The 17,937-nt window shown below is 45.2% G+C and overlaps 1 protein-coding gene across 1 annotated transcript in view; it reads right to left on the bottom strand.

The window, feature by feature from the left end:
* Positions 1 to 5,759: 5,759 nt before the first annotated feature.
* LOC147262382 (copine-8) overlaps positions 5,760 to 17,937 on the bottom strand; it is a 74,039-nt gene continuing 61,861 nt past the window's right edge. The window contains exons 15-20 of the mRNA XM_086201175.1: positions 17,264 to 17,445; positions 16,989 to 17,116; positions 14,296 to 14,398; positions 12,233 to 12,290; positions 12,024 to 12,097; positions 5,760 to 6,242 (exon numbers count right to left, since the gene is read on the bottom strand). Of these exons, the coding sequence (XP_086057301.1) occupies positions 6,054 to 6,242; positions 12,024 to 12,097; positions 12,233 to 12,290; positions 14,296 to 14,398; positions 16,989 to 17,116; positions 17,264 to 17,445 (734 nt within the window). The 3' untranslated portion in view covers positions 5,760 to 6,053. The remainder of the gene's footprint in view (positions 6,243 to 12,023; positions 12,098 to 12,232; positions 12,291 to 14,295; positions 14,399 to 16,988; positions 17,117 to 17,263; positions 17,446 to 17,937) is intronic.

Below are 17,937 nucleotides of genomic sequence, written 5' to 3'. Positions count from 1 at the left end.
CTTACACTGTTGCTGACAAAGAGCAGCAGCATGGAATCATGAGCCCAAAAAGAAACGCATCAAACGTTTTCAACCGCAAAAAAACTCCAGATGGAAGCCTACCTGGATGGCCCATAGGTGGCGCTGTGGCACAAAATTGCAAAATGCGAAAAAAACACTCTTTTTTTTTAAAACTCCCCTTCAGCTTTTTTTCCACTGTTGGACAAACAAAATTTTGTGTATAAACTGTTGATGAAAAGTGAGGAAAGGACTTTTGATAAAAAAAAAAGTACAAAAGTTCGAAGCAAAGCAGTTTTGCAGTCACAACAGGAAGTGATGCGTGTCTCGGTCAAAGTTGGTCCGACGGACATCAAACTCAGGACAAATGCGAAACATCTTGTACTGAATCAAAGTTGGAGCCACTCGCCCAGTAGGTGGCGCTGTTGAAGAAAAATGTCCAGCATGAAAATATACTTTTGTTCCCCTTTCACTCACGGAAACTCAACTCAAAAACGCCGAAGCAACATCCGGTCCTGCTGACACAGGACCCACACCCCACATTTTTGGGGTCACGGTCACTTCCTCAGTTCAGGGGAGAAGTCGCGTCCTCTCGACAGCTCGTATCCGAGTTTGGCTGTGAAAACAAGCTGAATCGTGACTTTTAAAAACGAGGGATCTCAGCAGCTGTCGAAGGACCCGCTGAGGTGTGGAGAGCTGATGAGGGCGCCCATCAACCCCCGGCAGATCAACTGAAGGGATTCTGATGTTGTCGGAAACAGCTGGAGGAATTTTGCAGTTTTACACCAGAATCAGTTTGCCTCATTCTAAAATCTAGATTAGCAATCAACGCACAGACAGAGGGAGGAAACACGAGACAACCGAAAACAGAGTTTAATATGAATATTTATTTAAAAATCCATACTTTGATACAGAAATAGTAATCTATAATATGTAGTATCAGACAATCAGTACTTCAGCCATGCTTTCTCTGATCACGGTTTCAAAAAAGTACAAGATCTTCTTTCTTTTTTTTTTTCTATAATTATTCTTGTGCAAAGAAAACACACTAGAAAGCAATAGAAACACCGACACAAAATAGATACCGATTAGTTCCGAAAACAATTCATCCATTTGTTTTTCTGTAGAAGGCATCGCACAATTCCAAGAAAATCAGTGAGAGATTTAAGGCCATGTTTGTACAGTTAATTTTCATATAGACTTTTTTTTAATATATATATATTTCAAAACACTCAGTTTTCAACAAAAGGAACTGGTGCATCCTTTGTAAAACTGTACATGCAAACATAGTGCACATCGTTAGAAGATTTGACGAGCATACAAGATATTATTTGGATAGCTGTAGTAAACAAAGACCTTACGTGTGTGTGTGTGTGTGTGTGTGTGTGTCAACGCCACACACTGTCTGTTAAAACACTCGTATAAAGGTGCCTCAGAGGCATGCACTCACACACACACAGTAGACTTACCAATCTCTCACACACACACGCACACACACACGCACACGTGACTTCGATAAGCTAAAATAAAAGTTATCTAAAAAGTATATAATAATGGTTTATTGATACAAAAAGTGTGTGTGTGTGTGTGTGTGTGTGTGTGTAAGCCAAAAAAAAAAAAAAAAAAAAACAGGCCGAGGGAATTTTATGGGCAACTTTAACTGCTAGAAATGTAGCAAAATAAAATACCACACTGGAACATCATTGTTACAAACCCACTGATGTGAAAGTTTTCAGCATCCCCCCCCCCCCCCAGGACATTTGCAAAAAACTAAAAATAAATTAAAAAGTCTATTCACAGCTTAAGACAGAGATAAAACTGTGAAATTCCATTCAATTTGAGTAAGTTGTTTTTTTTCTTCTTTTTTTTTGGCTTCAGCAAAAACAAGAACATAAATTGACGTTAAAAAAATCAAAACAAAGGACAAGAGACGTTGCAGGGTCTCTTTGTTGGCGTGCGTTCATTTTGACGGTCCTCACAGCAAAAACATTTAAAAGGAAAAATGAGCACGTCGGTGGTATTTCATTACATTCCACAGTTAAGAATTGAGTTGCTGATAAAACTCAAGGCCCTTCAGCCTGTTTTTGCCTCTCTTTTCTTTCCTGCCCTGGTCCACAAACGTCGGAATGGAAATTCAGTAAGACTTAGTCGATAAGATGCACATTTTTCTACCCTGAAAGAAAACGCAGAAGAAGACTGGAAACAGGAGGTAGTTCGCCTTCGGAAACGCAGAAAAGGGGCTGTACGATGTTCATTGTCCACGAGTAACAAGCAGAATCATGAATCTGCTGGAGAAAACACCACGAAAAGTGTCTTTCTAGTTGTTTGCATTTGAATCCTTGCAGTTAAAATGCAGCTTTTCCACTATTAGCTTGTGCTAGCCAATGTTCGAACATGTCTGCAAACTTTAAACACGTATTGCTTCCTGACCGTGTCCATTTTCTGGCTTCACATTCGTTCTACTGTTTATTGTTCATGGAATAAAGTTTCGGGTGCAACGTTTTGCAAGCGAAGTAGCATGAACAATAGTTTCCTGTGTGACCAGAGTTCACTAGAGATTAAATCCACAGCAGTCGTGATTTATGGAAATGTTGAACCCCACGATAAGAAAGCAACCTGCCTATGCAGCCATTAGTCTGCACCAGGGGGGACTTGTGTTTGGCTGTCACCCAGAACAAACCAGCGATCTCAGCGCGCTAGCAGGTAGCACCCACCCCAAAACCTCCCCTTCCAATCATTAAAACCAGAAAAAAGACTCCTCTGACTCCTGCGGCGGCAGATCTCAAACAGTTAGGAGTCTTAGTGTCTCTGCTGAGGCGGTAATGAGCTCCTTGTTTTGCCCTGTAGTCCTAATGATGAGTCCAGCTAGGCTTTGAACGCAGCAGGCGTCAGAGGAGGAGTGTGACCACGAATAAAACACGCACACACTCATAGTGCAAATATCTACATGGGGAGAGTGTGTGTGTGTGTGTGTGTGTGTGTGTGGACAGAAATATAAACTCAGGAATGTCAAGTTTTACTTCTGCCTGAACGAGACGAGGAAACCACAGCAGAAATTCTCATGTTTGCTGTGTGATGATGAGGAGGCTAACCTGTAGTAGCCTGGGTAGTTAGTCAGTATTCCTACTTTATAAGCACAACAGAGACAAAAAAAACAACTAACTTTTCCTTTTAGAATTTGTTTACAGTTTAGTATCTAAAATGTAAGTGATTTCAGCCCGAGAGCAGCAGGATTTCAATGTGTGCCTTTTTAATGTTCCAGTTGTACTGTTAACATTTGCAGAGAACCTCATGAACACGAGGTGACTGCTGATGGATTAGCCAAGTTTTGGTTTAGCATTTCACGCTACGAGGGAGAGAAGAGAAGTAGAAGGAAGGTTCCACGCAGGCGCCCGCACATGGTGGTGGTGTGTGGCAGTGTAGCACACCACCACCTAGCCGCCTGGCGTGCATACAAATCGAATTCCGCACGCTTCTGTGTCACTGTATGCATGCAGACTTTCTCCTGAAAATGCTCATCTCAACACGGAAGGAAAAGTGAGGACGCAGCACCACGTTTGCGTTCTCATGTAAACGGAGCCTGAGTCACCTGAAAAATTTGCTTTGTGCTTGAGAGGATCACGACTGCTTTTTCACATTTCTCAATCAGCTATGTGGTGTTTATCGTGTCTTTTCAATATGTTTGAATCAATCAATGTAATAACAAGATGTGTCATGTGGAGCGGGACGAGTGGAAAAGTCTGTGACCGTTTGGCAGCAACATAGTTTGACTAGTTAGCAGGATATTGAGAAGTACTGTGACGACTGAGCCGATGTAGACGTATCCAGCTAATACGTCCTCGTCTTTAAGACACTGTGTGTGTGAGTGTGTGTGTTATACAGACGGATGCTGAGTCGTCACGTTGACACTGAATGTTATCCCTTCATCAGCAAATGTTTGCTGTGTTAAGTTTGGTCGAATGCGTCGACACAACAAAAATACTGCACTGCAAAGGTAACGTATTCTTCCTCGGTGTTCATTAAGATGCTCTTTTTGTAAGATGTTTGGAACATTCCATCTTATTTTGACACAGAAGACATTTCATACACACACACACACACACACACAGGCGTACACACACAAAGACACGCACTGACCAGTCACTCCACATCCATGACAAAAACGTCGCTCTCTCTCATTGTGCACGACGAAGATCATGTTGGAAATTTGTTGGACGTCACAGAAAACAGACATTTAAAAAAAAAGCTAAAAGTGCAATACACACACACGCGCGCACACACACACGCGCACACACACGCGCGCATGAAAGTAAACTGGAACGAAAAAGCCAACAAAGTGTTTTTCTCTGCATTTTTGACCACTGGGCTCTTTAAGCTCAAACTGCATTTAGTTTGAGAGCAGCTGCTATCGTTGTGAAGACGGGGAGGGACGTGACGGCGGCGGCGACGACGACGCGATGAAGCCCCCGCACTCGTGGGCGTCCTGTTACCAAGGCAGTTCGGCGAAGAAGAGACAGAGGGAGACGAGAGAGGAGCTATGTTTCCATTCATCACGAACGTAGAAGCTCAAACCGCGCAGCTGGAATCTGAAGTCTGAAAACGAATCCCTCGACGTTTAAGACAATCTGTGTCCTTGAGTTTGTGCCAGTATTTTTTCACATTTGATGTTTTTTCCCTGTTGATCTAAGACCAGCAGAAACAGGTTGTTTGGCCTCTTTAACAAGGGACCCTTCTGTAAAATGGATTTATTCTATCATTATGAATGTTCAAAATATACATTTCTGAATTGTGCCTTGAATATAAACCACAAAATGGGTTCATACATTATTCTTTTACCAAAATTCCATGACTTTTAGGAAAGTTTTTGTCACCATAAATTCTTGGAAAAGTCTGAAAAAAACCCAACAAATTACCGGCGAATTACAAAAGAAGGTCAGGCCATCTCAGCTGAACCACACACTCGTAAACTGTTCACCTGTCAAGCAAATCTTCAGTGATTTTATCAAAAATGTCTGGCTTTATATATTTTCAAAAATGTTAAATTGCTCCTTTAAAAATCCACCGACTGCCGCTTCTTCTTTTTTTTTCCCTCTTATGAACTTTGTGTAAATCATTAAAATTTACAAAACATTGTGGCTGGATGGAAACACAGCTATTTGAAGTGATTACAAAGAGACAGACAGGAATATTTGCGGGAAGACGGGCGGATGGACGGACAGAGAGACGCTCGGACCTCTCAGGCCTGAGAGCAGTGCAGACAGCCAGGGTGACGCGACGCGGATGGAGATACAGGCGGACTGAGGGCTTGAAGAGGTAGAGCAGGGCCACTATATTCATGCACTTGACCGAGGCTACACTCATGCAAAAGGTTACTACGAACACCAGAATACAGTACAGTACGGTACGGCACGGTACGGTACAGTACAGAGGGGCTACTGGAACCTGCACTGCTGCTACCTGACGCACATGCCAGGACAGAGAGAGTGAGAGAGAGAGAGAGAGAGAGGGAGAGAGGGAGAGGGAGAGGGAGAGAGTATTACAAGCTTCGTATTGAAACTATGAGTATATAAAAGTATCAACAGTAAAAATCCACGTCAGCATTTACTGTAAACAGTGAGTTAGTTGATGGAGGGAGAGAGAGAGAGAGAGAGAGAGAGAGAGAGAGAGAGAGAGAGGCCCCGTTATTTACAGAAGATACTGTTCTTAGGATCAGGCGATTCCTCTGTTTTGTCTGGAGACATTCTCTTTACAGCGCAACCCCCCCCCCCCCCCCCCCCATCTTTTCCTTTACTTCACCTTCCCAGTTTAAATCCCTCCGAAGCTCATCCAGGTCTCCCAGGGTTAAAAACAAAACAAAAAAAGATTCCAGACAGTAACAGGAATGCTGGACAGTGGAAGTAAACAGACTCTCATTGGCTTTTCCTGTCCTCAAAAGCTTCACTCTCCTGGCCCGGCATGCAGCTTCCTGAACACGAGAAAGACCACTGTATCCACGACAACAAGGCGTGGAGAGCGGCTTTAGGGGAATGGGGTATTACACGGGTTTAGTCACTTCCTCATATCTGGGTTTGGATGGGTTGCGCTGGTGGCGTGTAGGGAGGCGGCGCTGGTGCCGGCTTGATCCCCCGGGTTCTCATGTAGGAGAGGAACTGGTCGGGGATCTCGGCCAAGACGTCTTTGGCGAGCCGGGCCATGCTCAGAATGTGGTTCCCTGTCCGGTCGATGTAGTCTCTGAACGGGACGAACTGAGAAGAACGAGAGGGGAAGAACATGAGAGGAAGGAATGAGGAAGAGGAGCCTGAACTCACCTGTCAGCCTCTGGTGATGTTCAGGGAGCCCTAGAGGTGAACCCCCACGATCATCGGACCAAAAACTCAGTCTGATCCAGCATGAGCCGATCAAGTTAGCATGTCCTGCCTAACACGCTACAGAAACGAAAACACCCCAACAGAGGATCGGTGGTTATGTGACGTGTAAATGGTTTAACCTTTGACCTTTGCTGCTGTCTGAGGTTACTATTCGTGCATGTTTTTGTACCTGCTGGTATTTTAATCAGTATTTCATCTTATTCGACAGTCAGCATTTTATCAATAACTTTTATCATCTTGATTTTACTTTTCAACCTTTTGTTTGCCAAATGCATTTTGAATTGTAATTTCTGTGAAAGGTGCAAAAAATATCTAAAACTATCATTGCTCCATTAAAATGACGACTTTATGGGGCGCAGCCAGAAGTGGCAGGAGACGAAGGAAGCTAACGCTAGTGCTGAACTGCTATTAGCTAACTAAAACAGCAGTGTCTAAACGAGTCATCACTATGTTGGCGAGGAACTCGAGGCAGGGGGTGAAATGCCAGCTGTCACTCGAGGCTCGCGGGAAAAGAACAGATATGTAGTCCCCACTCTCGGCTAACTCCACGACTGAAGCTAACTTAGCTGTGGCTGATGTGGTCTCTTTTTCTCTGTCTGAAACTGAAGACTTACAGTTTGAGGGGATAATATGCCTCCCACAGAATTGTGAACTGTACATGTGCAGTGTGAGAGCAAAGGACAGAGGTCCAGGGAAAGGCGACCCGGTGGTGGCCGACGGGGAGGAGCAGATGGCGTGAAGATGCATGAGGAGGAAGAAGACGGAAGAAAAGCAGAGAGAGGAAAGGTATTCAAAAGCAACTAACGAGAATGTTTCTCCAGTGAAACAAGTTCTTCACCTGCCTCTGCTACCCATGATAAAGAGCATCAGGCTTCACTGAGACGCAGCAGGTTTGTTGTGTTTCCTGTCAAGAAACTGGTGTTGGCTTGTCTGGCATGTCGGAGAGGAGCTGATGAAGGTCATTACTTCAGGAGAAGAAAATCACATTCTTAAGGTCAATGAGATGAGGAGCAAATGGAGATAAAAGCTACGTGCAGATTAGCGATGCTAAAGAAGAAGAAGTGTAGTTATTAAAATCTGCTGATGTGTGAAATTGCCCTGCTTCAGACCTTAAGACAGAGGGAGGAGGGGAGGAGCCATGCTGGCTCCAACCAGGGCCTGAATGCAAAGCCAACACAAGTAAACGTCCATGTAGCGAGTCATCAAGAAGGTGTCATCATGCTTTCCAGACACATAGGAAAAAAATATGAGTGGAGCTACATAAGTAAAGCTACGGGAGTCAAGTTACATGAGTAAAGCTACGAGAGAAAACCTACGTAAGTTAAGCTAAATGAAGTATTGCTACATGAGTAAAGCTACACGAGTAAAGCTACGGGAGTAAAGCTACATGAGCAAAGCTACGAGAGTAAAGCTACATGAGTAAATCTACATGAGGGGTCAACGGACTGCTCACGTTTAGCGTACATACACAACAAATGTATATGTGCTGTTGTTAAATTTCTGAAGTGTACCATTATTACTTTCAATCTGTAATAATTGTGACCGCTTGTGATAGTTGTATCAGGCTTTGAGTTGTGTAATGCATTTCACCTTGGGCTCGATCCCTTGGTGACAAATAAAACACTCTTTCTAAAGCTACGAGAGTAAAGCTACATGACTAAAACTAAATGAAGTAAAACTACGAGAGTAAAGCTACGAGAGTAAAGCTACGAGAGTAAAGCTACATGACTAAAACTAAATGAAGTAAAACTACGAGAGTAAAGCTACGAGAGTAAAGCTACATGAAGTAAAGCTTCGTGAGTAAAGCTAAATTAAGTAAAGCTTCGTGAGTAAAGCTACGTGAGTAAAGCTACGTGAGTAAAGATAAATTAAGTAAAGCTACGAGTAAAGCTACGTGAGTAAAGCTACGTGAGTAAAGCTTCGTGAGTAAAGCTAAATTAAGTAAAGCTTCGTGAGTAAAGCTACGTGAGTAAAGCTAAATTAAGTAAAGCTACGAGAGTAAAGCTACGTGAGTAAAGCTACGTGAGTAAAGCTAAATTAAGTAAAGCTATGTGAGTAAAGCTACGTGAGTAAAGCTACGTGAGTAAAGATAAATTAAGTAAAGCTACGAGAGTAAAGCTACGTGAGTAAAGCTAAATTAAGTAAAGCTACGAGAGTAAAGCTACGTGAGTAAAGCTACGTGAGTAAAGCTACGTGAGTAAAGCTAAATTAAGTAAAGCTATGTGAGTAAAGCTACGTGAGTAAAGCTAAATTAAGTAAAGCTACGTGAGTAAAGCTAAATTAAGTAAAGCTACGTGAGTAAAGCTACGTGAGTAAAGCTAAATTAAGTAAAGCTACGTGAGTAAAGCTAAATTAAGTAAAGCTAAATTAAGTAAAGCTACGTGAGTAAAGCTAAATTAAGTAAAGCTACGTGAGTACATCTATGTGACCAGACATTGTAAAATTTGCAAAATCAAATCAACTTTGTATGTTATTTTCCTGTTCTTTTGCATTTATCATCTTTGGTCTGAACACACAGTTACAGTATAGAACCAGCCTAAAAATACTGCAGTACAGCTTATAGGCCATACCAACTGTATTGCTGTTGTACTTTGGGGAGAAGTTATCGAATGTTTAAGCAGCTTTGCTGCCTGATATTTCTGTACATGAAATGTTTGTGTCCTGGCGACCATTAAAATATGTCTCTCTCCTTGGTAGATGAAAAGCTGCCCTTGTTATCTTTGACTGAACTGCGAGGAGGCGTGACCCAAACGGCTGCGGGGAGGCGTGACTCACCCACCTGCTGTGAGCAGGTAAATAAACACGAGCAGGTTTAGTTGAGCTTCACCTGCTCGTCACGTGAATGACATGACTGATCTGAATGTAGGCAGATATGAGACTCTTTCATTTACTTCATGAGCTGTTGTCACCTGCAATCACCAGATCATGCCAGGGGCCAATTTGTGCCGGAGCCCCCTCACTGAGAAATGCAAACCTCGCCGTGTTGCAGGGGCTTATTAGCCTGCTGACAATGAGAGCGTATAGGCAGAGCTGCTGTAATTTCCCACCACTGAAACTTAGTTTTACACCATCTCTGGGTCTTCTTCCCTCTGTGTGTGTGTGTGTGTTTGTGTGAGTGTGTATTTCAGCTCGTTAGAAAGCAAACTAATGAGCGTGCCTCCCTCGCCCACCAGGGCTGAGGGAGCGTGTGAGGGATATGACAGTGTTGGTGTAAAGGTCATGGGAGGGAGAATCGTGACTTCTTCTGGTCACACAGACACAACCCAGCCTGAGTGTGTGTATTTCCTCTTTTCGTGGCGCAGGAATCAGTCCCACATCCCGGAAGTAAGCCGATGATCGTTCAGCAGCCTCGTCTCAAACCCACTGGGGTTTTTTTTTGGTTAAATGTCTGAAACGAGGTGTGTCGTCGACACAGCATTTTGTTCATTGGCGAAGATTGAAGCTTTCATGTCTGGAAGTGGCTGAGCGTTGATTCCCAGCCTGATGTTGGAGGAGTTTAAACTATAAACTGCATCATCCCTCAATGTTACGATGCACCATTGATCCAAATAAAAAAACAAACAAACATGACAAAGCGTTTAAAAAAATGTGCTGCTCAGATGATTGACAGGAAGAAGCAATAAACTCCTCATGGTGTCGATTTCACAGACAATCCCGTCTTTTATCCTCTCAGGGGTATCGTGTCCTGTGGAACAACAACCTAGAGAAGCGAGGTGATGAGCTGAAGTGAAGCAGTCACATCTTTACGGGTCACCCTGCTCGGCCGCCTGAAGACCCCACGCTGCCCCGCGGCCTTTTTAAGCATCGCATTAGGCTGGGGGGTTACAGCTGAGGGTCTCATCCACTTTAATGAGATAGGGAGCAGAAACATCAGACACTATGTGGTGCATTTGTGTTTCAGTCTTTCCATCTGGTGCTGGGGAGGCGGGGGGGGGGGGGGCACTGACCACAGGTGTTCTCTAGCTGTGTACCTTTAAAAACACAACACCCGAAAACAAAGACGGCACTCAAATCCTCCTGCACTTCCCATTAGATCTTTCAAAAAGTTCTGATGGTGGGAAAAATCTGGCAAAATCTGGAATGTGTCAATCAGTAGGGTTACGCCTCCAGAATCTAAGAAATTACAGACACTGAGAAGAGTGACTTGCTCCCTCAAGGTTCTGTACCTCCACCAGAAATAGCCATTAGAGATGAAGCTTTATTCTAAGGAGGGCAAGTGGACGAGGGGGATTTTTCTCTCCATGGCCGGCCATGTTCTGCATATTCCTGCACGAGTTCCTGCACTCTTTACAAAACAGAAAAAAGATGACGCGAGCAGACGATAGATTGGTGAAAGCAAAGTCAGACGGTTGTTTGGGTCCACAGGACGCGTGAAAAGATGGAAAATAGCTTCATTCACTGTCCTTCAGCTTGCCAGTTACATGAGGTCCATCGTCATCTTCCGCTTATTCCTACACATTAAGGGTCGCGGGGGGGCTGGAGCCTATCCCAGCATCAACGGGCGAGAGGCGGGGTTCACCCTGGACAGGTCGCCAGTCCATCGCAGGGCCAACATAGAGAGACGAATAACCATTCACACTCACATTCATACCTACGGTCAATTTAGAGTATCAATCAGCCTCGTCCCCAATTGCTTGTCTTTGGACTGTGGGAAGAAGCTGGAGTACCAGAGAGAACCCACACAGACACAGGGAGAACATGGAGACTCACCCAGAAAGATCCCGTGCCCGAGCCGGGACTCGAACCCGGAACTTTCTTGCTGTGAGGCCACAGTGCTGACCACTGCATCACCGTGCAGCCCAAGTTACATGAGGTGTAACACCAAAATAATCCCAAATACTGAGAAAATACTGAATATTGGTTAATTTATCTGACGCACTTCATCCAAAGTTGGGTTGCAGAGGCAGCAGCTTCCTTTATTCTGCCACCATGCACCAGCTCTGACTGGGGATCACGAGGTGTTTACAGCCCAGCATGGCGCCACAGTGCCTCCACGGGTCCCGGGTCAGCTGGAGAACCTCCTGAGGAAGGCGCTTGCTGCCCAAAATACCTTCCTCCTTTTCTCTGCAAAGGAGCAGCAGCGCTACACCGAGCCCCTCACGGGTGACACAACCTCTTATCTTAACCCTTGGGGAGACACCAGCCACCTGCCTGAGAGAACCCATCTTGACTGCTTGCATTCCAAGTCTCATTCATATTTCATGAGCGTAGGTGAGAGGAGCACCGAAGAATGACCGGTAGATCCAGAGCTTCGGCTCTTGGCTCAGCTGTCAACAGCGCGGCCATTTTCCCTTCATTCAAGAACCAAGTGATACTTCAATTCGTGACTTTTGCGATACCTTGGTTAGATAAATCTGAGTCCACTGAGGAGCCTTGACTCGAGGTGAGAGGAAGCATTTTTACATGCAGACACCAGCTGAGTGAGCATATCCACAGCTGCAGCTAAACTTGTTCAATGGTACGAAACATTGGTGTAAAAATCACAGCATGAATTCTTTAGTTCGCATGTTTCGACTACCAGAACCTGCTCAGTTATCCTGAAGCTGGTGTGTGGTCTCATTTCGAGGCATTCTCTTCGACTTGCTTCTGAGATACTAGCATTGTTATGCACCAAAAAGGAACGGAGAACAGCAGAGGGAAAGACAAGGGAACGTGTACCTGAACAATGTCCCTCTCAGCGTATCTTCCTCTGGATGAGATTCGGATTTCATCACCATCTAATTCTATCATGGCTGAAGACAGAGGAAATCAAAACAAAGTACATTACTTCTTATCGCTTGATACATTGTGCTACAGTGACTCGTGGGACCAACAACTCCAAAATCTTATATTCTATGGCGCTTATCCGCAAAATCCTGTTGTCTTACCATCAAATTCTGCAGGTCCCACCCCCACGATGATGATTGACATCGGCAGACAGGAGGCCTGCAGGAGAACAAGAAATATTTCATAAATGTCAAATGAAACATTTGCGAAAAACGGTATGTGTCCAAGTGGGGTCTTCAGTGGGGCTAAGAGCTCTAGGTGCCTTCATCGCTGATAAAGAAGCCCGATCATGCTGCCCACACGTATGTGGAAGCATGGGTGTTTTCTGTGGAGCCTCCCAGAGCGCTGCATGCGTCGAGACGTCTTAGAGAATAATATTAGAGACCAGAGAATCAACAAGAACTGGCCTGACAGCTTATAAATGACGCTGTGTGTGTGTGTGTGTGTGTGTGTGTGTGTGTGTGTGTGTGTGTGTGTTAGCGTGGGTGCGTCACAGACGAGGGCTAGCGGTGTGTGTGTTCGGTGAGTTATGTGTTGACCTCAGGCTGCAGCGAGATGAATGAGCTTTTTTTTTCTTTTTTCTCCTTTCAGAAAAGGTTCTCTCTTCTCGTCTTTTTCTTCAACATTTTAGCACACTCCCCTTTTCACCCCTTCCTTTCTTTTCCTACCATTTCACTCTCCTTTACTCTTTCTTTGTGCTTTCAAAGACGGGGGGGGATCACCGCTGTCTCAAGAATGGTTCATTTTGTTTGCATTCTACATGGCACTTGTTTTTCCCTCAGGAGTCAGTGAGGACCTGACAGTGATGGAGGGGACGGACGGAGGGGGAATAAGATGCAGTCACAAGTCAGAGCAGGACAGAAAACACCAATAACAGGAGCAATGCAGGCTCCTCAGTCACAGCGTGTTTCAGCTGGCATGGCCAAGGTGCACAGAAACGCCACGATGTATAAATATTCAGGCAGCGGAAAAGGGAAGTGTCATAAACAACTCCTCATTTTGATGTTTTATGCCTCTTTTCATGAAGTAATTCAATGGTCATATTTAGAAGCTCACAGCTGACTCAACACACTCTCACGCAGGCCTAGAACTGTTCCATCCTGCTCATTCTCCTGATTCACTTCCTCCAGGATTCCTCAGAGATTTTAGTGATAGATGACGCTTCATTCTGCAGCAGCTTTTCTTGAAAATTGCAATTGCAAAAACTGCGATCTGTTCAAGAAGATGCAAACAACTTATGCGACCACAGCATCACAATCTTCTGAAGGGAGGGTTGAATGCACAAATCTACACCTGCTTTTATGGGGCGGAGAAATTTCCAAAAGCAAAACAGATTGAAAGTGATTTATTCATGAAAGTTAAGATACAAAACCAGTTTCTCTGTGGGAGCTCCTCCACAAGATCCCTGTTCGCATGGGGGGGAACCGTCACCTTATCGTGGTGGAGGAGTTTGAGAGCCCTCATGACCCTAGGACCTATGCTGTCGGGGGCATTTTGCCCCTGGTAGGGTCACCCAAGGCAGGCTGGTCCTAGCCAAAGGGCCAGGCAAAGAATCGTTCAAAAGACCCTTCACGGAAAGAAGAACTGGGAGTTTGTGTACCCAGCCCAGAGGGGTAGCAGGGCCCCACCCCACCCTGGTGCCAGGCCCAGGGTGGGGGCCCATTGGCGAGCGCCTGGTGGTCGGGCCTTAGCCCATGAGAATCAGCACCTCCAAGTCTGAGGCCATGGTCCTCAGCCGGACAAAGGTGGCCTGCCCACCCCAGGTAAGTGTAAGTAACTTTAAGTCATTCGTGAGGGGAACAAATCGCGTTCGGCGGCGCCAGCTCTGCATGCTCGCTGAGAAATGCTGCATCAAGTCAATAAGTGATTCACTTCAGTTTGTTCCCCCAACAGATTTGTTCCATCCAACAATACAAGACGAGTGCAGGATGAGTCATGATTTGATTCCTGAGTTCGATTTTTTTTCTTGGACGGAGAGAAAACACAGGCGGTTTGATGTAAAAACATTAATTATTGACATATATTTGGCATCTGTTAAGAGAAGAATAAACAATTAGCACAGGGGCACTGGATACAAAACTGGTAACACGTATTTTTCATTTCACCGGACCTTTAAAGCCACTTAATGACACACATGGCATTTCTCAAAATAACGCTGGCTTACGTTGACGATGGACTCCTTGGTTTGGGCCATGTCTGAGATGACGCCATCTGTGATGATGAGGAGCACAAAGTACTGGGAGCCATCCTTCACTGATGCTGCATACCTACACACACACACACACACACACACACACACACCATTTGTTGCTATTTCCGTGCTTGCTTGTTCTGCTTTCATCGTGATGATTTACAGCGTGAACACTTTAAACTTTAATTCTGGGTGTAGCTTTCACTAAAATAGTTAAATTAGAGCACACAAACAAAGTTGAGGGGAAATTAGGTATCAAACATCCTTTGAAAGGGATTATTTTCACTGAGTAAATGTAGCTGCCTCTCCAGAGGATCTTAAACTGTCAAGGACTTCTGTCTCTGTGCCAACAGTACAGCTCAATAAGGCTTTCAATTTCTTCTGCCACGTTAATGTGGGCCTTTCACTTCTGTGTGATTTGTGAACTGACTGTTTCTGACGTTTACACACGGATTATTTCAGTCAATCTGCTTCTGCTACACTTCCCCTTCATGCACCAGGAGGTTCGATCTCTACTCCCTGCCCTCTGGAGTTTGTCTCCAGGTGTCACTTAGTGTTAGAGAGAGAGAGAACAGGGAGAAGCAGGGGAGAAGAGGTGAAGTCAAGACGTCGCAGAGTAAAGGGGAAAATGGGGGTGACCGGCATCAGGAGAGGAGGTGAGATGGGCTTGGACTACAAAACAGTGAAGTACTTGTTGCTTGAACGTTGAGGGAAACGCAACATAGTGGTGCTGATCTACCTTGCTGTTGCTGGCTGGTTTGACATCTTTGATGAGGTTTAGGAGAAGGAGGAGTCTTGCGTTCATTAGTCTGGGTTGCACTGATACTATTTTAAAGATGTAACATGGGGCGGCACGCTGGAGCAGTGGTCCTCACTGTGGCCCCCCAGCAAGAGGGCTGTGGGTGGAGCCCCAGCTGGAGCACGGGGTCTTTCTGGGTGAGTCTCCATGTTCTCCCTGTTCCTGCTGGGTTCTCTCTGGTACTCCAGCTTCCTCCACAGTCCAAAGACATCAAGAGGGACCAGGTTAATCCAGACTCTAAATTGACCGTAGGCGTGGCTGGGAGAGCCAATGGTTGTCTGTCTCCATGTGTTGGCCCTGCTATGGACTGGTGACCCGTCCAGGGTGAACTCCACCTCTGGCCTGAAGGCTGCTGGGATAGGCTCCATGTGTACATGTGCCCATAACCAGCATGAACTACTTCCTCTGATGACCCAAGATCGGCTGCAGGCGGCGGTTATTACTGACAGCCATCTCAGCAATGGTGACGCACAGAGAATTCAAGTTTCTAACATTCATGACCACAAACACACAGCTACCTTCCACAAGAATCAAAGTCCGAACAAAACCAACCGAAACAACCACTACTACAGCAAAAACTTAACGCTTCTGACATCCCCATCAGTCCCTGCGCTGGCATAACCATCTAACACCCGCCCACACCGCCAGCAGCTGAATTAGCCGAGTGTCGTCAGCTGGTAGCATCAGAAGATAGCCAGACGTTCTGTCTGAGGCATTTCTTTCAAACCCACACAATCTACATATCAAACAAAGCTTAAAAAGTGAAGTTTTCAAGGCAACAGATAATGATGTCTCGTTTACACTCCCAGTGTCTGCACTGGCTGGTCTGTACCCTACAATGAATACAACAGCTGTAGCAGCCACTCAAACTGGGGCCCCGGGTTACAGTCCCACATTCCTCCCGAGGGCAACACCCCTGTCCCTAGGAGGATTTTTGTAGTACTGCAAGGGGGAGATGAAGTAATTAAAAAAAAAAAAAACTCCAGACATTTTATTTTGTATAAAGTCTTCCCTTGCTTTTCCCTGCCAGAGTCCCATGATCCCACATCACTTTACAGCAGCGAGAAACACATAATGAGCATTGAAGTCAAAACTTGTGGCAAAAACAAAGTTGACCAGCGATGGTCTGCAATTTTTGCATCCAAACTAGTTTTCTTTTTCTACGTTCTTTGACGTGGATGAGAGATTTACTGACAGCTGATGCAGATCCAAATGACCAATATGAGTGACAGAGGGAATGCAAAATATTTGACTTTACAAACTATATTTTGTGAAATTAATCTAGCAGAGCAGTCAGTACGAGGGGAGGGAAGAATAACACATCAAACACCTCATAGGCAACTGAAGCTCGCTAATTAACACGTTCAGTGTTGTCTGTTTAATCTGTTCACACGTCTACGTGTAAAAAGGAAAAGAATCCAAGCAACTGGTGAAGAAATTGTTCAAGATCTAACATCTGTAGAGTCACAACTTGTTGCCTCCACACTCTACACTTGCACAAATAAAGGAAATGCAATTCTGTGTTAATTGGTGAGTGTCGGAGGAGTTGATAGAGGCGTTCTTTGGACAGAGCAGCATATTCCCCCGTGCCCGGCAACATGAAGCACAACCCCACAAACACATCAGTTGTCAGGTTTTCTGTTTGTGTTATGGCTTTTCCTCCTCTCGTTCTCTTTGATACTTTTTCCGTCTCTCGCTCTCTTTGATACCTGGCAACAATCGCTGCGGAGGGCTTATTACAGAAAACCTGAGAGCACATGTTGAGTGTGGCATGTTCTCTGTGGTCTTTCACATGTAATGACATGTCTTGAGGTGCAAAGCAATGTGTGTCACATACAGAGCGCTGACTTTAAATTCGGCATGTTACCTGGCAACGTGGTTGACGACAGGGGAGAAGTTGGTGGGTCCGTAGAGCTGAACGGACTTCAAACTCTGGTAGTAGGCCTCCATCACGCCGTCGATTCCTGCACAGTACGGGTTCTGAGGGTTCCCGTTCTACATCAGAGGGAGGGTTTGTGCTTAAGGCAGTGTGACAAAGCAATAGAAATGTGTATACAAACGTGCTGTAGGTGAAGAAATGTAGAAAAGGAGGTGAAATGTGATGTTGAAGCAGGGAACATCTATCCTCCTCTCTGCTCTCACCAAGGCAAACTCGTGGGACACGCGCCCGTCAGGAGGCAGCTTGGCACCGAACCCCAGCGCGGGAAACATCTTATCGCTGTCATAGTCCTGAATAATCTCCCCTACTGCCTTGAGGGCCATAGCGTAGGCGTTCAGCTGGTAGGGGCTCATGTAGTGGAGGGATGTGGGCTGGGCTGGGTTACCTGGGTGGGACGCAGCAAACACACAGTCAGAGGAGAGACCGCTGAGGAGAGGGTCACAGGCCAGTGAGTCCAAAACTGAGCCAAGACAGAAGGCATTTTTCTGAATCTTCGCTGCACAACATTAAACTTTGTGTTCTGGTTAAGTGCTGCACTTACAACGATTTAGAGGCTGCAATGACTTCACCCTTTTAATGTTTTCACTCCCCGTTTGTCCATTTTTCACTGTGATATTAAGTCTCGCCCCTCTACTGAATCAGAATCCAAGGTTGCTCAGAGAGCGAATCCTTCCACAAAAATCATTCCTCAAATCACGTTCCTTCAATATCCATCTCCACCTTTTTGAGTTGTCCTGTTCCCAGACCCACAGACAAACGCTGACTGGATTGATTCCTCGACAAAAATGGAAGAAGCATGAATTATTTGTGTGATTGTTGCATCGCGGCTCCCGAGGTGAGGGCTCCAGTCAGCGCAGTCAGCATGATTTTGGGTGTA

This window comes from Aulostomus chinensis, chromosome 4 (genome assembly GCF_037954235.1).
Source record: "Aulostomus chinensis isolate RoL2024-O1b breed Wild chromosome 4, RoL_Achi_v1.0, whole genome shotgun sequence".
Lineage (NCBI taxonomy): Eukaryota > Metazoa > Chordata > Actinopteri > Syngnathiformes > Aulostomidae > Aulostomus > Aulostomus chinensis.
This window is presented reverse-complemented; position numbering and strand designations above follow the sequence as displayed.